The sequence below is a fragment of the Oenanthe melanoleuca genome, chromosome 3 (assembly GCF_029582105.1).
Source record: "Oenanthe melanoleuca isolate GR-GAL-2019-014 chromosome 3, OMel1.0, whole genome shotgun sequence".
In the NCBI taxonomy this organism is placed as follows: Eukaryota; Metazoa; Chordata; class Aves; order Passeriformes; family Muscicapidae; genus Oenanthe; species Oenanthe melanoleuca.
In genome coordinates this window covers 106290792-106317620 of record NC_079336.1, presented here as the reverse complement: position 1 = coordinate 106317620, position 26829 = coordinate 106290792, and the positions used below count along the sequence as shown (strand labels likewise).

At 45.1% G+C, this 26829-nt stretch overlaps 1 protein-coding gene across 7 annotated transcripts; it reads right to left on the bottom strand.

The window, feature by feature from the left end:
* Positions 1-3344: 3344 nt before the first annotated feature.
* B3GNT2 (UDP-GlcNAc:betaGal beta-1,3-N-acetylglucosaminyltransferase 2) lies at positions 3345-24961 on the bottom strand. Of its 7 annotated transcripts, XM_056488851.1 has the most exons (3): positions 24898-24961; positions 19793-20398; positions 3345-5859 (listed from the first exon to the last, which is right to left on the bottom strand). In XM_056488851.1, the coding sequence occupies exon 3, from the start codon at positions 5848-5850 to the stop codon at positions 4657-4659; it is 1194 nt and encodes a 397-aa protein (XP_056344826.1). In that variant the 5' UTR covers positions 5851-5859; positions 19793-20398; positions 24898-24961; the 3' UTR covers positions 3345-4656. The 7 variants fall into 7 exon arrangements, with proteins under 7 accessions (XP_056344826.1, XP_056344821.1, XP_056344820.1 ...); XM_056488846.1 differs by lacking the exons at positions 19793-20398; positions 24898-24961 and adding an exon at positions 19252-19488; XM_056488845.1 differs by lacking the exons at positions 19793-20398; positions 24898-24961 and adding an exon at positions 19072-19449.
* Between the last annotated feature and the right edge of the window lie 1868 nt (positions 24962-26829).

Sequence of the window (26829 nt, the reverse complement as noted above, 5' to 3'; positions counted from 1 at the left end):
AGTGATTTTATAAACTTTTGTAACTTTTGCAGAAAACCTTGAGGTTTACTGAAGAGGCAAGCACAGTGTCCACCAAGAGATGAGAGAGATGAGGGGACAGAGGGAACAAAAACATATGACAAGGCAGGAAAGATGGATTCATTTATGGAGAGCTTAGCAGGAAATTATACAGGTTGAACACACAGAGGTAAATCAAGTAGCCTAGAAATTAGGAGATTGATTGAAATTCTCTCCATATAAAATTTGAGATTGTCAAATTTATCTTGATGCATTTCTGAGAGGAAACTCAGTGTGAATTCAACAGAAGCACAAATTATGTCTGAAGTCCTTAGGCTTGAAGGCAACTTAAAAAATCCCCAAACATATATATATATACATATATATATGTATATTTAAAACAGCAATAACATGAAAATACAGAAAACTGAGCAAAAATTGAGGTCACAGAGAATTGTTCCATACCTACACAGATGTTAACAGAGCGTGATGACTGACACCCCAAGACCAACTTAAGCCCAGCTCACCTGGTCCAGTCAGGTGTTATTAGACAGGGCACAAATGTTTTCATGGACAAATGGAAATGCACTCTTCACCTTTGGAAAAGGCTGGCTTGCAAAGCCCACAAGGTGCTGCTCAGCCACCCCTCAGCAGAAATCTAGCCAGAGCTGTTCAAACACTACTGAGAGCAGGCTGAGCCAATGCAAATATAAATTGTGATTAGCAATCAAGTACTGGTCTGAGCACAACAGAAAAACTGACCTGCTCAGTATTTCATCACTCCTGACACTTTGAAAATTTGCTTCCAGAATTGCAGTTTAATCCTCACTCTCACTCCTGTTCTCACCTTCATCCAGCAAGGAAGAGGGCACCAGCTTTAAAAAGTCAGGCAGTGAAGAGAATGGAGAGAATTTGAAGAGTGTTTTGTGCTCTGGCTGACATTGTCTTGACAGACATTGCTCCATTCAGAACCACCCCCATGATTACTGTCCATGAAAGGGATCCATTAAGGAGCTCTCCCTGCCCTATTTGCTTGCTAAGTTGGTTTCATGACTATTCTGAGAAGGAAATAGTTCAGTGCAGACATGAACTCATTTGGATTGGTGCCCTCAAGCAAACACAACTCGAGTGGAAATCTTAGGCATATGAGGTGCAGTAAGGCAGAAGGGAAAGGAGGCCAAATTTCAGAGGGTGAATGATGACTGTGGGCCAGATCAGAACAGCAGCACCAGATAAGAGCTGGATTGCTCACTGCTGCATCACAAAGCCCCAAATTCTGCCTTACCTGCAAGAGGATCCTTGCTGACTTGCATACCCCAATGCAAACCTTCCAGTGAATTCTAATCTGCCTTTCTTGTACTTTCCAGACAAAACCCTTTTAGAAGTTTGGCTTTCTGTGCTCCCAACATTGAAAAGCACTGCCAGGAATTCTCTTATCACCAGCCCTGTCAAGTGCTACATTTCACTCAAGCCTACATAACAAAATAAAGCTGGGTAGAGGAAAGGATCCAAGTATAAAATGCAGTCAGGCCAAGGAACCAACTGGCTGAAAACAGGGACTCCATCCTCTGGAAGATAAACCTTATAATTTGTGCATTAATTATAGCTCATTTACCTTCCTTATCCTATATTTCCTCCTCCCAACTGGATTTTGGAGCAAAGGCCTGAGCCTTTATACAAACAAGCTAATGGATTCTAATGGCTCACTCTGATGCAGTTATTTGATCACAGCAGCACTTCATTTTCCCTGCTGTATTCAGGGAAGAAAAAAGAAAAAATACTGCATCCACATTCAGCTGTCTCATCCAAACACATCTTATTTCAGTTTTCAAATTCCATTCTTTCCATTGTAGTCAAATTTTCTCATGCCTTCATCTTAGCAGACTCTGTCCCTTTAAGAAAAAACACAACAGAAATTTAAGTATTTAACAGCACTTAAGAAAGATACAGCAGAATACAGCAGAGACAGGTTGTTGCACATACTTTTTAAAGAATCTTCATCTTCTGTGTCCCAACTGTCCCCAAATTCCATTTCCATTGTGCTTTTGGATGCATCCTGTTTCTTTATCACTGTTATTTATTTCCCTTACTCTTCACTCTACACACTCCCAATTATTTGCCAAGACAATTCCTTCTCCATGGGAGTGGACCAGGCATAGCCAGCAGTGCTCCTCCACACTTGGAGTAAACAAAGTGGTCTGTCAAATTTCTCCCCCAGCACCTCCTGCTCAGCCTTGTCCTCTGCCCTTTCTCCTGTCCCTTCAGAAAGTGGGGAAATGCTTCCTCACAGCATTTCTCCTCCCAGGTGCCACTCAGCCTGTTTTTCCTTATCATCAGGTGTGTCCCACGCAGGAGGCCTGGTTTTTATCTCATGGTTGCAGGGAAGCATTTAAATTAAATAATTAATGCTGGCAATCACACCCGTTTCACCTAACATCACATGTGCACTCCACCCTATCTTACTCACAAGTTTAACTCTTGGGCTCTTTTCCTGTCCCTCTTTTTGCTGCAACCCTCCTGTTTGTGTTTGATCCTCCCAGGGACCTGGAGTTTGTTCATTGCTCACTTGTCTCTGCCTCTCTTTCCCCTCCACATCTCCACTCATCCCCTTTTCATCTCTGCCTCTGTTTTCTCTCTCCCTCCCTCTCCAAGACTCTTAACACTTCATCTCTACTTGAATCTCTCACCATCAGCATAACTTATTTTCTTTCACTTGGCCCAAATCTTTAGGAAAATCCCATGAATATTTAAACAAACAGGGTAGGAAGTAACTCCTGTAAAACCTGCAGCTCTTTCAGAAAGGTGTCACTTCCCATGAGGAATGACAAAGCACAAGGGTCAAACCTCACAGCACAACACCAGAGCACAGACTGTCTTTTATCCATGCTGGGGTCAACACGATCATATACAGAACAAAGAGGTGGAAGACCACAACACCTCACCTCTCCCTGAGCAAACAAAGCACCACGTTTGTTCCAGGTTAACCAAGGAAAAAGAAAGCAGGTGAAAAAGTAAAGACAGGTGTTGCTGCCAAGTTATTTCAAACAAAAATTCAAGTGCCAGCCACTCAATCCACTCCTTGGCTCCTTTCAATTGCACCAGCAATGGTATTGTACAGACAATTATTTCTCCACATACTGTTTGTCCCAAGGCACTTTATGTCCCCCTTGCTTTCACCAGAGTTGTCCATCTATTATAGCATCTAATAAATACAGGTACAAGTGTGACATTTTCTTGACAGTCTGCTACGTAAGCTTAGAGAAATCTGTCAAATGAAACCTTTTGTTTCTGAACTTCTAAAATGTAGAGTGCAATTGCTCTGCAAGTCAACATGAGGCATTACCAGAAATATTTAAATCACATTTTATTTTTCAAATTCAAAAATAACATTTAGCTTTATTTACCACGTTACACATCTCAGATTTAAAATATCATGCTCTATTTAAATATCCGAGTGACGACACTATACAAATAAAATGTTACACAAAATATATTTAAGAAAATGTTTTGGTCTTCAATCTGAACAATAAATAGACAGGCACTTCTACATATACAAAGAAAGCGACCACTATTTAGAGTAATTCTTATAAGCAAGATGTGGAAATAGAGAAGATCTGAGTTTCAAGGACACATGTAACTCTACATGAGGCTTCATGCAAACTTCAAAGTTTGGTTGGGAATTCGAAACTCTGGATCTGCACAATTCCGGATTCGCCACCGCTTTACAGGAGACCCAAACCACGCTCTCAAGAAGCAATGTGCAATTTCAGTCATTTCCATCAAATCAAACTACCTGATCACATTTAGTGCCTGAATAGAAAGCAAGGATGGACCAGAGTGGCTTTCCACACAAGTAACGGGAGCAGAAGTCAGCTTCAGTATGTAAGCTTGAGGCAGGGGCTGTCTACCCAGCCCCAAAAAAACCTCACCTTTTTCCTTACACATTGAGCTCTCAGGGGGCATTTCAAGCAGAATTATCCTTTTTCATTTAAAAACAAAACAAACAAACAAAAAAAAAAACAAAACACCAAAAAAAAAAAAAAAAACCAAACCAAACCAAACAAACCAAACAAAACAAAAAAAAGCTTCATCTAATAAAAGGGTAAATCCTTCAGACACAGGTACACTTTGCACAATGGATCGTAAGTAAAGGAAAAATACACCGTTCCAGGGTGCAAAACAACTGAAAATCCTAAATTTAAAATATAATAATTAAAAAAAAAAAAAAAATCAAAATTCAAAGTCTTTTAAGTGTATCATACCTAAAAGTAATACATTCCCCCAAATTGTGTATTTTCAATTTACAGTGGTTTCTAGACACAAACATTACTAAAGGGAAAATGATCTTCCACCACCACAATTGATGAAAGATGCATTGTGATAGGCAATCCCTGTTTCCAGTACAGCTAATCAGTCACTGACAGCTAGTTATAGCCTCAAAGTCTTTTTTAAAATTAAGACCAATATTGAAACATAATGACCACCAGGACAGTGGAAAAGTCAGGACCAAGTCTTCAAGCCACCCCTTCAAATTTTAGTATTACTCTCATTTTCAGAAGTACAGGAAAAAGTTTACAGCAAAAATTCAACTATTAAACAGAGCTTCAGTGATTCAAACTTGCAAAGGTTTTTGGACTTAAGACACTTATGCACATTACTTTAACAATTTAAGTGTGGATCTTGCAAGCGTGTCCAAATCCTAATCATTTCTTGAGGTTTTCTACTATGCACTAACATTAAGTTTGTGTAGGAACAGATGTTATTTCTGTATTTCTCTTCGATATCAAATGTTTTGAAGCCTTTGTGTTTTTCTGGAGCAAGCCCAAGCTTCTGAAGGCACATTCCAGTATAAACATCATCAATAGGGTAGAGGAGTACCTGGTCAGATGCATTATTCAGTCTTAGTGCCAGATCACCAGAGTACAGGAACCCGCCGCCTCCTGCGTACGGGGGATACGAACCTTCATAAACACTTTCTGGGATGTAGTACTTCAATTTTTTCTCTCTGTGAGGTCCAGCATCTTTGATCACATCACCTATAAATAAGTCTTTGGCTTTTTCCTTTGATAAACTCTTCAAGTAATCCAGGATCTGATTGGTATTCACAAAAACATCATCATCACCCTTAAAAATAAACTGGGCGTTTGCGCAGCTGCTGCTGACCCACTTCAGAAACAGCACCTCTTTCAGAGTCAGATTGAAGAAAGTGTCTCTGTAGTTCCAGAGGAGAATGTCTTGGTGGGTGTCACTCTCAAATTTAATCATGTGTGAAAGGTCAGGAAAATTATCCTCTGGTGGGGTCTGCCCAAGTAAGAAGACCCTTCTGACTATCACATCCCCTGATTTTATTTCCTTGCCCCAGGATTCCCTAATTGCTTGTCTTCTATCAAAATGGGGTATAAGTGACTTAATAGCCAGCAGCAGGAAAGGTTTCTGTTCACACTTATTTGGCTGATCCATTATCAATGAGTAATTTCTACACCTCAAATAGAGAAGGAAGTCTTTGAATCTGTCTGGCAAGTTTGCGAAGTCACTAACCTCTGAGTGCACCAAGGGGTCAGGGTCACAGGAACTGAGAGCACTCAGGTTAGAAACTAAGTTCTCTTCCACAGTCATATTGGAAAGCAAGGACAGAATAGGGTTGTACAGCAGCTCAAGCTTCTGTTGCTGTTTGTTCCAATAAGCTTTGTGAGGAGTGTATTTCCTCCAGAATTTGCTACGTGGTATAACAACACGGCCTTTTGCATTCTTGTCTTGGCTGCCGCTCTTCGAGACTTCCACAATCACATAAATAAAAATGTTTACCATCATCAGAATTCCCAGCAGCTTTAATCTTCTGCGTCCAACACTCATTTCTCATATCTAGAAATAAATGTAAAAAAAGATTTTTAGCTTTCTTCACAGCAAGTACTTGATCTCATTAAAAATGCTAACTACTTTCAAATACAAGTTAGCAACCTAAAAACCAAGGTTATCTACACCCCTGAAGAAGCAAAAGCTAATATGTCTTTTTTATACACACACATATGGTTTGGAGTTTCATCAGCAAGCTGGTACAAATGTGAAGCTTCCATTTGCAGCTTATGAAAGTTACACAGCTTTCCATGGTGAGTCTGAATTAGCCAGCAGTTTTTGTTTCTCATTTAGATCCTCTTTAAACACTTGACCGTATAATAATTAGAATCTGAGCCCTCAGCTTGGCAAAAGCAAGCTGAGAAAGCTTTTTTGCTCTGCTAGTAAGGTGAGCTGAAGGGTATAGAATAAATTGCTATATGATAAGGTCAGTTATTTTTAAATTAGGTTTCAAGCTTTTACACTTGCACTCTCACACCTTCCAACTATGTAATGGGCAGAGCCAAATTTTAAAGTACACAATCAGTATCTGACAATTTCACTTGGCTGTTCCTTGGAAGAAAGGCTGACAAAACTTGCCAGCTGCATTGCTGATATCCAGACAGAAGAGAACATGAACTCGGCAATTTTTTCCCCTCTCCAACTGGAAAAAAGGAATTCAAACAGTAAATGAAAATAGAAGTGCAGTTATTACTAGGAAGGAAAAAAACCCTAAAAAGAAGTTAAAAAAGGAGAGGTCTCCCATATGTGCATACTTGGAACAGGACGTGTACATCTTTGTCACAGAAGTTCTGTGATCCATCTTCAGTTTTTACTGGGGGAGAAAATGGATCAATCCCTCTTTCTTCCACAGCTACCAGAATGCAGGTAAAAGGAGGAACACGAAAACAGTGTGTTCTTCTAGAGCAGTGCTTACCAAACTGTTTACTAGCCCTGGGGAACATCAATGTACAAGCTGCACAAATAATTCAGAATGAATAAGAAGGGTACAAAGCCTATGCTGAAGCCACATACAGAACTCACTGTCAAAGACACTTTCATGTGCCAGGACTATAAATGATTATTGGAACATCAAAAAAACCTAATGTAATAAAGAATTTGTACAGACTTTTGGAAGTCCAGCTGTGAGCACTGCCTCAGGCCCTGAGGTCACAGAGCAACAGCAGACAGGGAGGCAGACTGAGAAGTACACCTTGTACTTGCTGCTGTTTTCTTTTTTTCAGCCATCCCCCAACACCTGAGCAACACTGACCCTTGGTCTCTTATTAGTCTCTTGGTTTCATCAGTCTTACTACTTTGTTTTACTTCTCAACAAGTTAAACACTAAACTACTAAAACTTTAGGAAGAAAGCAGCAAGTAAATAATCAGTAATCTTTTCTCTCTTATTTGACCCATACCCATTCTTAAGTCCAAAAGGGTGTGTGTGGGGGTGTTTTTCTGGAACTGAAATGCTAAGCCACTCCTAAAAAAAAAGCCTTTAAGAAAAATGCCTGTGCTTCCTCATGTATCATCTGCATATTTATCTCTGTATATGCTCAGGCCAGACCTACTTTATTTCATATTCTACTCTCAGTCAGCTATGAAGTTTCAGTTCTAATTTTAAAGTACTTTTCTTATATACCTCAAAGACAAAATCACACTTGTGGTCACTGCCATTGTTTAAGATAAACAGCTGAACTGTTAAGAAAGCACTGGGATTGGTCTTCAAAGACTTCAAAGGAACTTTATCTCCCTCTTTCAACTGCCACTAAAAACAGATAAATACATTGGTTTTCTACATTTCCCTTTCAGTAGACACAAAAAATACCGGAGAAGGAGCCGTCCCCTGTTTCGTGCTGCTCCCCTGAGCTCAGCATGAACATCAGGGCTTATCTGCCCTGTCCTCTACAGCACTTCTCACTAGGCAACAAACGATGTGGTATCTGACCTATAATCCCAGGACTCCAGAGAAAACAGTGACTGCTCCCTCCTAGGAACAGCCAACAAACACGGGATTTCAGCCAAAGCTTGATTTTTCAGGATATGCAGCACCATACAGCTCATCTGTCATAGCCCCCAGCTGACCAAGCTGAGAGTAACTCAGCACCTCTAAGGCATCTGGATACTTGACCTGAGACTCTTCTGGCACAATGAGACATCATTTGCAAAGACTTCATTTCAAACACTTAAAATCCTTCAGTCCACTACGACTGCAATCCCTTGTGGCAAATGAGACAGGGATCCTGAGCAGAAAAATCCCGATTTACTGTCAGACTTGGTAGAGCTTTTCAGCAGAAAAAGTACAAGTCTGGCAAGATGATGGTGGTTTCATCTCACAAAGCACAATAAATGGCATCACCACCACAAGCAAGTACTGCCAGCCTCTGTTCCAGGCTGGGGATCCACAAGCAGCTGAACCAATCTAATCATTTGTGCAGGCCCAAGGTAAAACACCCAACTTTTCCACCCCTTCAAGTCTGTCAGAAGCCACAGCCTTTCACTGGAAATACTTTTCTGAGGGCGGGAGTTCGGCTGTATTTTCTAAGTGGGCTGAGGACCACATCTATATTATCTGGCTGCCAAACCCAAGCATTACAAGTCCATTTACTTACTGGGGCTGACAAAAGATGAGATAATCCCTGTTACCAGCAGGTATCACACATTCCACTCCATTGGTCCAGGACTAAACTACCAGGAATCTGGCAAAGCCAAGCTGTAATTCAGGTATCTAACAGACATAAGCACTCTTCTGTCTTTGCAGAGACTGCAGCTGGTGCTAGGGCAGGCATGGATGTTCCCATGTAGCTTCAATTTAGGGCCTGATATCCCTTACAGCAGCTGTACGAGCAGCACACTTCTGCCAGTGCCAGCAACAGCACGTGCAGCAGTGACATTGCTGCTTCTGAAATTAACTGTTTTAGCTACTTAACACATCACAAGCCACATGGAGTCCTTCTAACCTCCTGTGAGATGCATCAGTTGTCTTAATAGCTCTGCTCTGTTCCGAGAGTCAAGAGATTTCTGGACTGAGAACAGCACAGTTTTGGAACGAGATGATGCTGAGAGCCCCGGGCTGTTGTACCAAGTCTGTGCTATTTACAGCTTTAAAGACTTTGAAGGCTGTTTATTTTCTAACTCCACACCATCAAATCTCTTTTCCCCTCCTTGGAATTTTACACAAATCCCCTTTCACATGACAGTAATTAAGAAAACCTTAAGAACAGGAGAATATTGAACAGATAGCCGCCTTGCCCTTCTGCAGAAGTTGTCTCACACGGTGGTTACCACTGGAAACAGCCAATGTTTTTTGTGCTCTCCAACCAAGACAGCCTGAAACAATGTTCCAGCTGCAGGAAAGTAACCACAATAACAACAGGTTACTCAAAGCATCAAGAACTGCACTGAAATTCAGAGAAACTGATGTTTAACATTACTTTTAACTATTTGCATATACCTGCTTTAAGACATCTTTCAGCATATTATTTAGCTTTGGGAGAAATTCTAATCTGCCAGTATTTTAATACCAAAGGACACCAGTGAAACTCAGGCATGGAATTTCAAGATCCGAGTAAATATAGCAAGACTAGGGAAGGATGTGCATATATTTTCCTAAAACACAGCCCAAGGCATAAAGAACCATAAAGAACTTGAATAAATGCCAAAATAATTTCACATTCTCTCTCCCACTAGTTATCTTCAGCAGACTTTTACTAAAAAAAACCCCAAAAGCAGTACTAAAATCCCACCAAAAAACCCTTCACATCCAAGAGAACCAATGGTAGTGAGGCATTTGTCTAGTAATGTTCCCCTAGTTTTCTGTAAAAAGGTTTTAGAGGGCCAGATTTGCATTTGAGCAATATTTACTTATGTAATTGAACCTGGTCTCACTTTGTCCAACCATTTTTTTAATGTCTCTATATTTTCAGCTTCTATGAATCATACAGGTTCCTCAATTTCTCCCCACACCAAGAACCTGGAATGACTCACAATTCTACTGCCACACAAGAAGAGGAACCCTTGGAAACACAAACTGTTAATAAACATATGACATTTTCTCTACACACATTTGCTATACAAGCTACATGAACTTTAATCTGTCAGCCCTTCCCCTGCAGTAAAAACAACAAAAAGAAATAATTTAGTACTTTAAAAATGTAGTGGAGATTTTTTTTTTAGAGTTATGTATCAGTGGGGTTTGGTGTGAGGTGTAAGCCTCATACCAAAAAAGTCAGTTCTGCACAAAGACCATGAAGTCATTGTGCACCCCACACAAGGGATGGCTCTGGAGTGCAAGAGCAAAGCAAGACTCCACTTGCAGGCTCTCTGACCTCACCCACTCACAACCACAATGGAGCAGAGGAAACATGTGCCAGCAGGGTTCTTCTCCAGCAGCAGCCACAAGTGACCACATCCCTACACCAGGGCTCAGCCTCCATTAGGTGAGAACAGCAGCCTACAAACCTGCAGCAGCTCACTGCACTGCAGTGCAGACATCCCCTGCAGTGACCCGTGGCATTTGTGAGCTTTGCATCTCTCAGACTGCCACCACCTGCATGCCAGCAGGTTTTTGTTATCCAGAGTCTCCCTCCTCCAAGCAGTCAGGTAACTCACAGTGTCACAAGGCATTGCTCAGGGCAGTCATATTCCGGTGAAACTCCAGAAGTTAACTTGTCAAAAGTTGCTACAAACTGGTAGGAAATCCCTACTGCATTCAAGTCTGTAAAAGCTTCATAAGAACTCAAAACTCTCTCTAATACCTACTTGATTTGTGCCCCACACAACTGATGTCAGCTTTCAACTGTGCTAATAAAAGACTAAACAGTTCTTTCATTTACTGCTGAACACTAAGTTCTGAGGAGCAGAATTCCAGAACCTTTACAGTAAGTTTTACTATGTTTCCTGTCACCATTTGGACTAATTTCAGGTCGTCCCCTAGCTCTAGCTCCTTCAGCAGAAAAGAGAAGCTACCAGAACCTTGCCTTTTAAGGTGTGCTATTTAAAATAACATCTATGAAACAAAAGTTTTGTTGACTTTATACTGGTGCTTAGAAACACTGCAGCAGCACAGAGTCTGCATCGAGTTACCTTTGCATCAAGTTATCTTTACAAGGTTATTCAACACTAAAAACTTACTTTTAACATCTTTGAAACCACCCTATGTGAAATTCCTGCTTGACAGTACACTTAGAGAAGGAAGAGATACCATCAGCTCACCACTTTCTCAAACTGAATACTTCTAACCCCAAACCAACTGCTGAAATCCCCAGAACTTCAACCAGAGATAGTAATCTATTTTTTCAGCCATTTTAAAATAAGTAAGCTACCAGTAAATCATCAGATCATTCCAGCCCTGTCTGTATTTCAAGATATTTGCAGGTGTCGGTCATAAAAGCTCTGAGTTTGATTGAGAAAATATTTAAATATGGTCCACCTACTGAATTCACTGCAAGTTAGACATAAATATTTTCTTTCAACCTGTTAAAATTAAGTCTTTGGACTGGGTGAAAGAACATTCAGTTTTATATTTGAATTCTTGTGCTTCTATAGAAGATCAAAGCATATGCCTGAAAAGGCCATTATGAAAAATATTCTGCAAACTCAATCCCGGGTTTAATGGATGTTCCAATTTTTGTACTGGTATAGACTTACTTGAGTTTGGTTTTCCACGGGGATAAACAAGAAATGAAGCTGCACATGTACACCACACCTACATAAGTCAATTTAAACAGTGGCAGTGTCTCAACAGATCAGTGCATCCTGCTAACATTACCATTCTACACTGGCATGCCTGCAGCCACACTAGACAGCTATGAAGGTGTTCCTAACTGCCCATTAAAAAAAAAAAAATATATCAAACTCAAAACAACAAAAGACTTGAGATGAAAAAAATTTTGGTTTCTTTGCTTAACAGCAAAAATGCTTTGGGTTGTTGGTTTTGGGGTTTTTTCCATGTAATTGAGATTTCACACTGCCAACCAAGGACAAGATCTCAACTCACTATAAAAATAAATATTAAAGTTAAATATGCCAGTAGTTGAGGGCCTGTGGTAGCATATGTGACCTGTTTTTCCCAGTTTGTTAACACAAAAAATTCCTGTGCCACTCTAAGGTCAGTTCTAGCTTGAGAATGACGATGTTGGGAATTTGTTCAGAATAACCTCGAGCTGCCAGCTTCTGATTTAAGAGGAACCTCAGTTTTTACTTGACAGGCTTCAGCTTGAACGAACAGTAAATTATAAAAAATCAAGAGAAGGGGTTTAACCGAGTGTCAGCAAAGAAATAGTTCTTGGAACAAAATTAATTGTCATTCATCACATCAATTAGAAGTGGGGGAGCACAGCTCCATGGCACTTTAAAACAGTTTCAGTCATAGCTGACTCATTCCTGTAAATTTATTCCTTCCCCTGCATAAGCTGCTCAGTCCCACCTAACTTTGCACTGATTTGATTGTGGTGAATCAGTTCAGGGAGCTGGAGGACAATAAAGAACCTACACCAAAGCAGCAATTAGCTTTCAGCCAGCTCACACCACTCCAAGATGTGCTGCACAAACACCAGGAGCAGTGCAGGAGAAGGGGGAAGCCTCCCACAGCTCAGGCCACAGCAGAGCCCATCTGTCACCAGCCTCAGCTTTCATGTACCAGCACACTGCTGCCGCTGGCTCCCACCTCCATCCACAGCTCCCTCGGGCAGGGCCAGACACAGCCAGCACTGCTCCACCAGAGGCACCAAGAGTCTGGGCCACCTATTCCACTACAAGGTACTGCCCAGGCCCGAATTTCTCTGGCACTTAGTACCCAGGTCAGTGGGGCAGCGTGACCCACCCATATCTGCTCCTTGCTACGGGATTCATTCCAGCTGCACTTTATCTGCCCATAGTTACCAGCAAGCCAAGGAAGTGGATAAGAAACCACCTTGTGCTTGGATCAGTGCTAGTTCTGGTGAGAGAGAATGGATGTAACATGTAAATGGAGTGCAAACGTGACCGATGCTTTTAGCAGGCATTTAAAGAAAGTCTGCAGGACAGACATTCTCTTACTTCTTACTTTTGTGCTGTATTTGAAATAAAACTCATTATTAGAAAACCTACACAAAATGCAGATAACCATAATTTCCACAAACAAGACAACACATCTGCTCCTGGTATCTCTTCCAGTTTTATCTTAAAACCAGTAATAAATCCTGCCTTAACCATATTCCAACCACCTTTATATCTGCACAGAGAGCAATCATTATTTAGTCAACTAACAAAACCATCCTTCAAGCACCATACCTCAGGTCATCAAAATTTTACCTGTGCTTTGTCTTCATGCCCACATTAGGCACAAACCACACTACTAAAAATATGTTTCAAAAACAAGAACATTGTAACTTGGTACGGCTGATGAAGTCAGCACCTCCCCCTGGTTATCACCATCCTTTGGGGTTAAAAATAAACACCAGTTTTCAATTTGACTTCCCCAAGCTGCTGCCTTTGTGTGATGGGATACACAACGGAGAGGGTAAAATTCCCAGCCATCTCAAGCCATATTTCCCTGCCATATTTTCCCTGTGGTTACTCAGAAGTCAATTCAAACCAAATTCATACCGTGAATATTCATGTCAGAATTCTGGAATCTGCCTCTGAACTTACAGTATTGAGCTAAACAAGCACTGAAGAATTCAAAGCCTACATTTTAAAATGCAAATACATAAAAAATACTTTTGCCTTCAACTGCTTTTGGTTTCAGGTGTAATTAACATTTACAGGAAAGTTCTTCATCTTTCTGAATAATTCATGTAAAGTTCAGAAAAATCAGTGGAGTGGTAAGCAGAGAAGTTCATGGTCCTCCTTCAAAGCTGTAAAACCCAAGATACAGATCTCCTTCCCGCCTATCAAGTTTATGGAAGTGGGAACAATTTCCCCAGCAGCTTTAGGCAGCTAAAGATGCATATAAGTACCAGGAGGATTTTGTAAAGGATCTTTAAGCCGGCTAGGCAGCTAACTCCCGTTTTTGTTAACAGCAGATAAGCATCTAACCCGATTAAAAACTACTAAATCCGAGTAGAACCTTCTGTACCTGTTACCTGCACAACCAAAGTGAGCATCCACAAAGTTTGAGAGTGGTTTGGGTAATCAACCTAAGGCTGTTCTGCACGGGTTTTAATTGTTTTTATTCAAAAGCAGATCAACAATAAGTTTGCAACAAGAATTTCCATTCCAAAGACAGCTTCCCATGAGCAGTTTCTAACTTTCAAATATCAGATGAAAAAAATATAATTGCTCAAGTAAGATAAACCAGCACTACATTCAGGATACAGTCAGCCATTCAGCAGCAGCTCTCCTTAAACTCAGTTAAAAGAATTCCATCCTTTCCCAGGCCATGAATTCCCGTATTTGCGTGGCTCACCGTTACATTATGTATAACCCTGAAGACAAGTAAAGGTTATTTCTCAACCTGCTTGGCTCCTCAGTTCAGCTCACGACCCAGCTGCACCAGCACAAGGCTGGGTGCACACACAGCGCTTCAGCCTCCGAACTGCCCCAGGACACAGCAGGATGCTCCCGGCAGGGAACTCGGGCAGGAGCGCATCCCACAGCAGCACACCTGGGTGGGGCACACAAACCTTCAATACCACCCTAAATTCTCCCCTAAACCCCGGTTCATAAACCACAGAGCCTCTGCGAATCACCCTTTTAAGGGGGAATTAGTCATTCTCACCCACAAGTCAAGGTTTCCTGCTCATTTCATCCAGATAGCTGGCTTACAACTGAAGGGATTTGGTCAATTCACTCTCAAGACTAACTCTTTTGAGCGTGCTTAAAATGAAGCAACTGCTAAATTTCAGAAGTTATTTACAAAGATGAGCAAAACTCTCTCCAAATTAAATGCTTCTCAACTCTTACTGCTGTATTTCTCCCAAACAAAAAAGCTTTCTTAACCAACTGATGGAAACTGCTTCATCAATTCTCCCTTGAAAACTCTCAGCACCACACCCATTACACACAGGAATTCTCTTCCTTACTTAAATGCTAATTGCCTCTCACGAGGCACCAACTCAATCATTCTTCTGCACAGTTCATCACAAGACAGTTTAATGATCCAGTCTTTTCACTGGGTTTTACACGATCTGGAGACTGGGGGAGGTTTATACTCAGGCACCTTTGAAATCCTAAAAAGCTCAAGGAAATCAGCGAGAAAAATACAGGCCAAGAGCAGGATCGAGTCTCAGGTACTTGTCAGTGCTTCCAGTAAAAGGAAAATGTGACTGGAGGTCTGACATTTATTCCCCAACTTTTGGTCGGTGACTTCTTCACTATGTACTAAAAAGACAGGAAGAGCTGTATTTCATCCTACCATCATCACAATAATTTCTTTCTTTTTTATTGTTTTTTAGGCACATAAAGGGTGCTTGCTTACATGAAGGGTTACAACTGATAAAAACATCTAAATATATCTCTGTGAGGTCAGAACATGGCAGAACAGGGATAACACATTAGGAATTTTTGTGAACCGCACTCACAGGCACAAATTCATCTCCAAACCACATGAAGCACTGTCCCATGCAGGGCCAGGAGTTGGACTCCGACGATCCCTGTGGGGATCCCTGTTCCAATCATGATTCCATAATAAGCACTTATATGAACACAGCACAGCCTATGACACACCAGAAACATCAAACACTAATCCCGTGATTGCATATGTACCCAACCTCCCAACCTTCTCCTAAATTAACTGTTAACACTTTGGTTTAAAATGTGTTAGGGACTAATATTGCATATATCTGGGAAAAAAAAAAAAAAGGTTGAATTTAAAAAGTAAATGAATGCCTACTTGCTTCAAAACTACTGATGCATTTCTACCACAGAGTAATAGAAAATGTAATAAAGAGGTATACTAATGAAAAATCCCAAACCAAAAACCTGTGAGGGACAAAGACTGTTTCAAGTGTTTGGAAGGCAATCAATCCTAATGGCCTTTCAAGAAACATGAACATGAAAACCAGGAGTTAAAGTTCTCATTATTTTGATAAGATAAATAATAAATTCTCCATATTTTTACATGTTTTTTCTCTATTCTGTGCTAAGTTCACTCTTGCCAGTATCTTCCCTCCACCCTGCCTTTGGCCTATTTTTGGTAAGTTTGAGAATTATACACTTTAAGCTCTACCTATAAGAAACCTCCCAGTATCTACTATGCAGACTGCAAATTCTTCAAAAAGCAGGAATTAATGGTTTTTTACGGCAGGATATGTAACCAAACCCAGTAAAAGACGAAGATCTGGAGTGTCAGCCTTCGGTGTGTTTCTGACAGAGCTGCTTTAGTCACTGGCAGCACAAGCCACAAGTCTGACAGCACACAGGAAAAGTCCAACTCTGAGAAGTTTCGCAACCCGCCTGAAGTAAAGATTTTGCAAGATCATCTGACACACTTGTCAAAAATTCACTGATCTGTCGAGAAAGAACAAGTTACCAAAGAGCTTGGCTGGGGATCTTAAGTGATACTGCTCAATCTTTTTTCTATCCTTGGGGTAATTTGGAGCAAAATGACCATACAGGTTTTGGTCAAGTGCACAGATCAATGACAAGGCAGCCCTGCTTCCTGACTGCTGTGATAATGACAATATTGGCTGGGTAGGAGACATGATCACATCCTATGTTTCAAACACAATCAGCACTGACACAGCCTTTTGTCACTACCATTTCTTTCCTCCTTCAAGTGGATTTACACAGCCAACAGGAAAAATCACTGTCAGATCCACTGTGAAAATTGCTGCACCAGGTGGCAGTAAAATGACAGTTCCTCAGGGTCTCAGCACTGACAAGTCACCATGGAGCAGCACTCCTCCAAAAGGCTTAGTTCTCCGAGGAATCTCGGAGGGTAGGCAAGAAGATGAAGACTCAAATTCTGCTTTTTTTCCCCTCCTCTATATACACTGTGACACTCTCATACAGACAACTGCCCAGATTTGCCAACACAGAATACAACACCACTTTACCCACTCATTTCGCATCTAACACTGCTTTTTCTCTGAGCAAACACCACTTTTCCACTGATCTCCTCAGCAGCATCTTCATTACCCAGAAGTATTCAAAAAATTTCAGGAGCAGCTTCCAGGCAATAATAATAAATTCTTTGACTACCAGTGACACTGTGTTCATTAGGAACGATCTCTGGGGAGATTAGTGAGTTTTACCTATTATGAAACACGGAATCAGACAGCCAGCTAGCACTCCCAGCCATCTAAAGCATGACCTTCAAAAACAAGTCCCTTCAGCTGTGCTACCTTGCTGCATTTTCCTCATCATGGGAAAAAGAAACGAGCAGAAATCCAAGCAAAACCACTTTACAGGTGACAAGATGACAGAATGACTTTAAGTACATTCTATTTTTTATGCTCTATCCGTACTTCCCTACAGCCATACAGCTCAGCACTGCACAACATCTCCTGTAGAAAGTCACACGTTCAAAACAACCAGTAAAACCAGGGTTTTCTTTAAGCCAAAATATTTTTACTCTAACCGACAGTATTACATTTTTAGGTACAAGACAAACATTTTGTACTTTAATCCATCTCCTCAGATAAAGATATGTATCTTCTCAAGTTGTTTGCAGCCCCGGGAAGGAAAAAAAACCCCAAAAACAGCACAAACCAAAACCAACAAAAAAACCCCCCAAACCATTACAAATTAAATCTGCCGAATGAGAAAAGCTGATTCTCCGTTTCGTTTCCTCCACGCATCTCGTAACAATTCAGCGCTCATTCAACTCCTCCGGTGGTTCCTCTGGCATTCCGGCTGGGGCACCGAGCGGCAGGGCAGCCTCTGCCAGCAGCCTGGGCTCTCCATCCGAACCGAACCGAACCGAACCGCACCCCGAGCGTGCCACGCACCCCAGGGTCACCCGCCCCACCCTCTGCACACGCCCTCGGTGACAGCAGCGGAGCCTGACACCAAAGCGGAACTGCGAGGAGAACACGAAACCGCTCCGAGAGAGGAGAACTGGGCTCCGGGCTGTCTCTCCCTTTGAGACGGTGAGCAATAATTTACCAGAAATTTCCTCAAAGGACAACGCTATAATCATGTTTCCTCAATAACTCGCAGATGACATGTCTAGCATGTAATTTTGTGCACGCATCTTTCCACGGCCGGACTAAACTTCTTCTGCACCCGAACCAAGTCTTTCTGTCCAATAAATTAAAATTAAAAAAAAAAAAAAAAAACAAAAAACAACAACAACAACAAAAAAAAACCCCCCAAAAAAAAACCCCAACAACCGAACGACGCAAGCTCTTATTTTGCATAGTTAAAACTAACTATGAGTATTTAATAATCAACCCCAACAGCACTAAGCATTTTGGGAAGTCGGATTAAAGGGTTACTCAAGTAACTTTCACCACCAATTTTTGCAGGCTGACTGAGTCGCGAGCTGCATCTTAGCCACAATCCCTGCGAGTAACCCGAAATCCCGTCCTGACGGGACACAGGATGTGTCAGGAAGTTTGAAGGACTAAAAAGCATCACCTCGTGAAGGAGCACATACATTCAGGCGAACTCCACCAAAAACACCATTTTCTCCCCTTTCAGTTCCACCGGCACTGCCCCAGCGCTCCGCTGTCCAGAATCCCGAGGCGGATGTTAATAATTAACCCGCACGGGCTAATGAGGTGACCGCGGGAGCGCTGCGAGCGTCCCCGCTCCGCCCCCGCCGCCCCCCGTGCCTGCCTCCAGCGGATTGCAGCACTCCCGGTACTGCCGCAGCTTCCTCTGGAAAAACCTCACGGCTCCGGCACCACCAGCGCCGCCTCCCCACGCTAAATAGATAGAATAAAATTTATAAAGAATGCAAAAACCGAGGAGGAACATACGGTGGGCTGAGCTGGCCTGAGTTTCATCCCTGCCCGGCAGGCTGCGCCTCTCCCCGCCGCTCCGGCTGCAACATGTGCCGGCTGCCGGGGCAGGCACTCCGCTGTGACCCCACCCTGCCGCCGCCCGTCACCTCCCAGCCGGGAAGGGAAAAATCCCAGCCCCCAAAAAAACCCCAAATTCACGTCTCCGCCCGTTCGCCCCCCGCGCCGCCAGCTCGCAGCGGTCACTACGCAAACAAGCGAGAGGCGACGGGGAAGGGAAACCGCACGAGCTGGAAAAGCAGGGGAGGTGAAAATTAAGTTTAAAAATGGGGCTTTTTTTGCCCCCCCAGGTCCGTCCCCAGCCGCTCCGGCAGCGCTGGCGGGGGCGGCGGCCGAGCCCCCCGCCCGTACCTTGCCAGGCTGCCGCGGGGCTCCGCCGGGGTTCGCGCTGCCGCCGCCTCCGCATCCACCATGCTTTGTCCGGCCGCGGGCTGCCCTCGCCGCGGGCTCCCACCCGCCCGGCCCCGGCCCGCCGCCCCACCGCGGCCCTCGCGGCTCCGCCGGCCCCCGCAGCGGGCGGGGGCTCCGCACCTGAGGGCGATGCCGGGGCGGCGCCGAGGCGGCCGCGGAAGGCTCGTCCTCCGTCCCCGCCGGACGGCGCGCCCCGCCGCTGTGTCCTCAGCGCCGGCCGCGCCTGAGGTGCGCGCCTGCGGCGGGCGGAGCGGAGCCGGGGCCGCGGCGAGGCGGAGGGCGGGGAGCGGGGCCCGGCGGGGCGGGGGCGCGCCCGCGGAGCGTCTCTCACTTGTTGCCCTGTGGCGGAGCCCCGCGCGCGCGCTCGCCGCCCGCCTCGCCGCCAGGCGCCGCCGCGCGCTGCAGGGGGCGGGGGCGAGGCGGGCGGGACGAGGCCGAGGCTCCGCCCCCGCCCGGGCGCCGGCGCCGCGGATTGGCGGAGCGGCGCGGGGGGTCCCCGCGGATTGGCGGAGCGGCGCGGGGGGTCCCCGCGGTTGGCGGAGCGCCGCCGCCCTGAGGGCACCGCGCGGGCGGCCCGGAGCGGCCCGGCCCCGGCTGGGCGCGGTGCTCTCCCGCCGACCCCCGGCACCCAGCCCGGGCTGCAGAGCTGGGAGGTATTTACCTCAGGAAAGGTGTTTGTGTTATTGGAGGAGCCAGGGGAAGGGGGCGGACGGCGCTGCGTTGCCGCTGTTCGCCTTCCAGCCGGGCCGGGTGCTGCTCCCTTCAATCCCTGCCTGTGGACTCGGCCCCACAGCGGGCACCCTCCTGCCGGGGCGGCCCCGGGTGGCTCCTGTGCCAGCTCTGGTGTGCTGTGTCCGTCTGTCCGTCCGCGGGTCGCCGGCCATTCCCTCAGGACGCTTTTCCCTCGGTTTTTTTCCGCGCGGCGCCAGGCGAGAGAGGAAAACCCCTCAGCCCTGCCGAGGAATGCCGTGCCACATCACTTTTTAATGTTTCTTCTTCGAAATAAACATTCTTTTGTAGGTGGCTCAGCTTTCCGTGTAAATCTTCAAAGCTTTGGTTAGTGAGTGCGGGAGGGAGAAGCACAGGGGTCCTTTAGATTGTCAAGGCTTCCCTTAGTAAAGAAGTTCGTGAGAATTTCCGATTTTGGGAATTCGCCTTCCAGTGCTGGTACTAAATCATGCATGACTCATCCATTAGTAACCTCTTTTGTTGTTGTTGTTTGCTTACTTGGTAGGTTGATGAGCCTACAATTCCTAGCCAGACGTCCCTGCGGAAACAAATCAAAGGAAACTCTCAGGAACCCAGGATGCTTACTGGAATAAAACAGAAATGTGTACTGCTGCAGTAAAGAGGGCACATCTCATCGTGGACAGATCGATTTCAACCAGCAGACAGATTTTCAGTTCCCACAGACTGTGAACCTCTCAGCTTTTCGTCCTACACAGGATGAAAATGAACACATGCCATTTGTTTCTATTTTTAGCATCTGCATTCTCAATCCAGTGTAAGGAGAGGCCCGACCAAAGGAATTGTCTCAATGTCACCTGGCACAAGCACTTAAAAATTGTTTTCATTGCAAAGGGAGGGGTAAGTATGTCCCTGTGATCCATGAAAATACAGGTTGTTCACTTCCATTTTACAACACTCATTTTCACCAGTATTCCACCACACACAGGGCTTGTGTGCCCAGCCCTAAAAATATCTGGTTTGGGAAACATTTGTACCCACTGCACATCCCCAGCTCCCCATTACTCCGTGTGTTAAATATAGGATGCCATTAGGAAACCTGCTGCAAGTCTCTTGGAGCTGCTCTAAAATCTTCACTCAGGAGTCTGGAAGAAACGTCTCCATTCACAGTGCTTTGGTGGAGATGTTGCATATTTCATCCCTCTTCAAATATTTATACATGTACTTCACGTTTGAGTAAAGCTGTCCTTTTCATCAGAGCAGGACGATTACAGCAAAGGGAGGAATTACCCTAAATAGGCAAACATCACTGTCCAGTAACATGAGGGTTTGAAAGGAGAATTGGGTGTCTGGCAGCCAGGAGCTTGGCTCCACTGCACAGGAGATTTCATAATGATATGCTTTGAGATCAACTGAAAAAAAAAAAAAAACAAACCAAAAATCAGCTAGAGCGGTATATCTCGTGACACTGGGTGCTAAGGAGCCGGGAAAAACACGTTGAAGCTGAAAGGGTTGGTCAGTGGTGAAATGGTCTGCTGCCTTTGGGGGAAAGATACTTCTGCCTGCTCCCAGTCCCACACCCAGCCGCGCCCTCTGCTCTGTAATCAGAGCGGCTCGGCTGGTCACGGCCGCCTTCGGAAACCTTCACGGGGGGAGGTGTTGTAATCCAAATGTATTCCTTGATCCACTTGGCAGCTGGGCCTCAAAAGTTGTCTGAAAGCCCAAAAATACCCAGGACCAGCAGTGCATTTCCTGACTGGGATGGCCCTGCTGTGCTCAGAGCAGCCGTGCCCTAAAAACCCCAGGGGAGAGGAGGCTGGGGCTCGCTTTGCAGCCCTGCTCTCCCAAGCAAGGAGAGCGCTCAGCCTTCCCTGGATCCAAATCCATTAATCACACCAGGCAAATCCCTAATCCCGGGATGTTTCTTACCTGGTGCTGCCAATTAGCAGGTCCTGGATGGGGCAGGACAGCAGGGACCACAAGTCAGCACACATGTACAGCCTCTCCTGGATGGCTGCTTGTGCTGGGGTGGAACCAAGGGAGGCCTGGAAAATGTGTGGTCAAAGTTGTTGTGCAGTTTGCTTCCATTGAAGAAGAAGCAGGGTTTTCGTGTTTCAGGTCTGCAAAGCCAACTTTTGTGACAGACACAGCAGTAAATCATTGCCCTTTTTTTTTCCCCTCCTGACAAAGAGAGCAAATAATTTTGACTGCAGCAGCTTTAATTTGGTCTGAATCTGGAATCACATTTTTGCCTACGTATATAAAAGCACCACCTTCACTCAGCATCATGATGCAAATGATGAGATGCAGTGTACAGGCCTTGTCAGGGAGCTGCAGAGCACCAAACATTTCCTGGGAGCTGAGTACTGGGAAGTTGTGTGTTCAGGGCATTGGTGTCACATCACTTGTTGACAAATTCTTGTTGCCAGAATTTTTCTGTAGGTAGCATGGGATGCACAACAGCCAGAAAAAGATAATTTTTTTTTTTTTTTTTTAATATAAGCTCTCAATTTTTATCAAGTTCAAAATAGTTTCTGGGTTCTTTTTTCCCCTCAGGCTATTTATTTACAGTATTTGTGTTCACTGTAATAAAAGCTGACCTGTGGACTGCTGCGTTTACATCAATGGAAATGAGCTATGTACACTGGCCTTTTCTCTAGCATTTGGCTGTTAATTAATGATTGGTACATTGCCAGGAGCAAAGAAGAAGTAGGAATGAGACTCAGGTTATAAAATCTTCAAGGTTATCTCGCAGCAAAGCAAGAGCGAGAGGGGCGGGACAGACTCAAAGTGCTGATGGCCGTGGGCCATCGCCCCAGGGGCCATGTGCTGCATTCCCCGGGGAGCCACATCCCAGCGCTCCCGGAGCCATCGCGGTGGCTGCCGGCACGTCCTCCCCCAGCGACGGGAAAGCAGCAGGCACAGGAATTCCGCTCTCGTGCGGGCATTCCCGGGTGCCTGCCTGAGCCACCCTTGTGAACGCGGCTGGCTCGTCCCCCACTGCAGCTCAGCTCGGGGGACCAGCAACCAGCTCAGCAGAAACACGGAGCAGCTCCTTTCCCTGAGTCTGCCATGGCTGGCAGTCGCTGACTTTATGGATATGCTCTCCCCAAATCCCTCACACTGCATCCAGAACATGCACCCACATCTCTTTGCCCCTGCTCCAAAATGTGCACCCACTCCCTGTGCTGAAAACGGTGCAGGCACATGGCTACTGAAACACCTCCTGAAACACCTGTGGACACTCACTTGGCTGTCCTGAATCAAAACCCTTCCACAAGGCCAGGACAGCTGGAATTAATTTTCTCTGCTGCACCAAAGCTTATCCAGGATACCGATTTGCCTGATTTTTGTGGACAGATTGATGTGGCTTGAGAACACCTGGAAAGCACAGGACTAACCCAAGTGTGCTGCTGCGACCAATGAGGGTAAGAACAGGAGATAAAAGGTTAAAATTTAAATAATGACAAGAGACTAAAGATTGTTCCTGTGGCATGCAAGCACTTCAGCAGAAGTAAGAAGAAAATTAAAAAGCAAAGCTGACATGCAATTCAAGCTGGAGCATCTCAGTTCCTCCAGTTCCCACCCGAATGTTTGAGCCTGGAATTCAGACAAGCGAAGAGCCTCTCCCAGGGTAGGCAGGGTCTGTCAGCAAGGCTTGCAGCAACACAGCACATTGCAGTGGTCTCACAGTCATTTCCCACCTTCTGCCCCTGCCACACACGGGCCAGCCAGCACAGCAAGTGCCACAGAGGTCTTCTGCTCCACTTACCTTCACTTTTGTACCTTGGTGAGGTGGGGGACTGTGGCTGGCAGGTTCAGCTTTGGCAAAACCACTCAAATTGAAGAGATTGGTACTTGTGCTTCAGAACACCACCTTTTTTTTTTTCTTTTTTTCTTTTTTTTTTTTCCTCTGAAGCATTGCAGCTTTGCTCGTGCAGGCACAGCAGGACACGATAGAAAGAAAGTTGCCCCTGTTGTGTTGTGTGCTGCCATTTGCAAGCTGTGGGCTGAGCTGCTCTGTGCTGGTATTGATTCACATTTGCCAAGAATAATTACTCCCTGAGCTGCTTGGATTAAAATCGGTTTTCCTGCCCTGGAAGGATGTACCTGCCTTTTTCAGACACAGGCTGCAGTAACTAACACTCTTTGCCTCCATGTGGGGCTGCTTTTCCTTGCAGACACAAGGCAGGCACAGCAGTGCAAAGTGCAGGGTGCAAGAGGATGGAGAAGAATCCACTTGAAATTCAATTTCTATAGTAGCAGAAACTGGACAATAATTATTTTGCAGAAAAAAAGGCACCTGCTGTGTACAAACCATCTTTTTAGTGTCCTGAAAACATGAGCTCCTTGCATCCCTCCTTACCTCTGTTCAGAGGCATGCCACAGCATTTTGCAGCAAGACTTGAAGAGCTGCAACACTGAAGAAGCTGCAGCCAAGACTCTTCAAAGGTGAAGAGTCAAAGTCACTTTTCTCCTTTGAAGGGAGAAAAATGTTTAAATCTAGGAAAAAGTGTACTGGACCCACTTCAGCTAAGCCCCTTCTGCTTGGCTTTAACTTTTTAGCAGATGCAGTTTTAAGCACCAGCAAAATCCCAGATGAGGGAAAACTGCCAGTCCTCACATGTCACTTAGATTTTTCCAAACCATCTTGATTTCAGGCACCTCCTGGATGAGGCTCCCTTGGACTGTCACAGTGCCAGTTTGGGTCGCTCCAGTTAAAACCAGTTCTCTGTCTGGGAGGCTGCTGGCTGATTGTGGGTGGCTGAATCCAGGCTGGCTGATTCTGGGTGGCAGAGGAAACTCTGCCAATACCGTGTGCAGGTTTTCCAAGACACTTGCAACCTTGGGCAAAGCTCTCATCTTTGGGCACAGCTGCTACCACAGTGGAATCCTGCTCAGCCCGCGGGAGCTGCACATCAGTGGCAGAGGCACAGGGTGTTTTGTCACCGGGCCTGGGCTGGTGCTACTGGCTGAGGACTCCTCCCTTGGATGGCAGAAGTGGAACGATCACCAAAATCAGGGTGAAGAGAGTGCTCGGGCTCATTTTTAAGGCAGCAGCGTTGGGGTGGGACCTACCTGGGCTGTTGTGGAGCACCCTGCAAGGCGCTGATGAGGCTGTGTCCAGAAGGGGATTTGTGCCAGTTACGAGGGGTAACTGCTGTCCTGACAGCTTGTAACCAACCTGCCCAGCAGTTGGTGCCCAGCCCGCAGGGCACTGCGGGGCCTCACTGCGAGCTCCCTGTCCCGCACCATCTGGCCGCCTACGGCTTCCCCCAGGCGCTCATGACTCACCTGGTTTCCCCCAGGACCTGCCGTTCTCCCGTAACCATTTCAGGTAGATCTGTGCTCGTAAAAGCCACCCCAGAGGCCACGGGCTATTTGCCATGCCTCGGTGCTGACTTACACACACTCGTTACTGCCCAGCCCATGCGCGGTGCCCCCGGCGCATCAGAATTACAATAGTTCAAAGAAGGAGATCACAAAGCTTTTCTCCTGTTATTGTAGGATCTGCAGATAAACTGAAATTTAAAAAAAATATATATATATAAATAAATAAATAAAAAAAGGGCAAAGGGAAATTAAATAATCCACATATCAAATTTTAATATCCAGCCTCATAGCTACAGGTTACTGAAGAATGACAAGGAGGGAAGATACCCCCTGCATTAGGGACTGGGATCAGCAATAATCGGAGTAGATGAAGGGTTTTCCTTATGCTGCTTGAGGGAGAAATCCCCCTGACATGGATGTGCTCACTATAAATAAATAAAACTGAAACCAGCAGAGACGAGATCTAGCCCTGTAAATCTGTAAATCAGTAAACCATTGCAGGTTTTGTGCCTGGTCCTGTACACAGTTAACCTCCCCCGTGTAAACAGTCCTGTGGAGTTAATGGAGCTGTGCTAATTTGCAATGGCTGGAGATTAAGCCGCTGGGGTTAAGCGTTTCAGCCAGCTCTGATTGCAGCTCGCTGCAGTTCCAGGGCTCTTGGATGACTCAAAGGCGCTCCCGAGCTCTGGAATAAAAGCATCCATGGCCATTACACCATGACTCCAGGCCCTGCGACGCAGCCCGGGTACAGAACTGGTCCTTCACAGGTTGTGTCTTCAGACAGAGAAATCCTGTTCTACCCCGCGGGGAAGGCTGAGGGCACTTTGCCCAGCGCTGCAATGTAAAGCTAATTTCTTTCTTTCATTCTCCCTGAGTGTGTACCAATGTTTTCCAGACACTATTTCACTACTGTTACACTGCTTGCAAGCATCTTAATTTAAATCCCATTATAGATGCACCAGGGCAAAATGATCTGTGCACAGCTGAAATAATAAACTGGAGTGAAAACATCCTTGGGCTGTGAAGAGGCTGGAAAAAGCACTAACTGAAATGTATAAACTTACATAACATTATTTACAGAAAGGAGCCCAATTGTCAAAGGCCCTAAAAGAGCTGGAACATGGGAATGTTTGTTCTCCTTGCAAAGGATAATTAATTATGCAAGTTTATAAATTCCAGTTGCTCTGCTTGCTCATCTCCTGATGTGCCTAAGGACTGCCTAGAAGGTATTTATGGTTCTCAGCTACCAGCTCTAGAGGCATTTTTTTTAACCTTGTACTTCTGCATGCCATTGCCTTGCAGGATCTTGCAGCAAGGGATTAACTTTACACACCGTGTTCCTCGGCCACAGAAAAATGCAGATTTGTTCTGAGGCCCTGCAGGAGTGAGTTCATTTTAGGGGGATGCCTGGAGGGGCCACCACATGTTTTCAGAGGGTGGTGGGGTGGCTGCTGCATTCTGCAGGGACAACCCTGAGCCACGTGCAGGTGGCTCAGACACCTCTCTCTGCCTGAGCCACCCATCCACTCCTGACGTGGCTTTGCTTATTTGTTCCTTTTGCTGCCAAGAGCAGAGATGCCATGAAGGCTCTAATGCCCTCTGTGGTTTGATTTGCCAGGCAGGAAAAGTGCCACTAATTACTAAAATGCACTGTATAGTTTCCCGGCAGTGCTGTGT

Excerpts from the sequence above, each read along its gene's own strand:
- B3GNT2 (XM_056488851.1), bottom strand. The coding sequence starts at position 5,850 with ATGAGTGTTGGACGCAGAAGATTAAAGCTGCTGGGAATTCTGATGATG.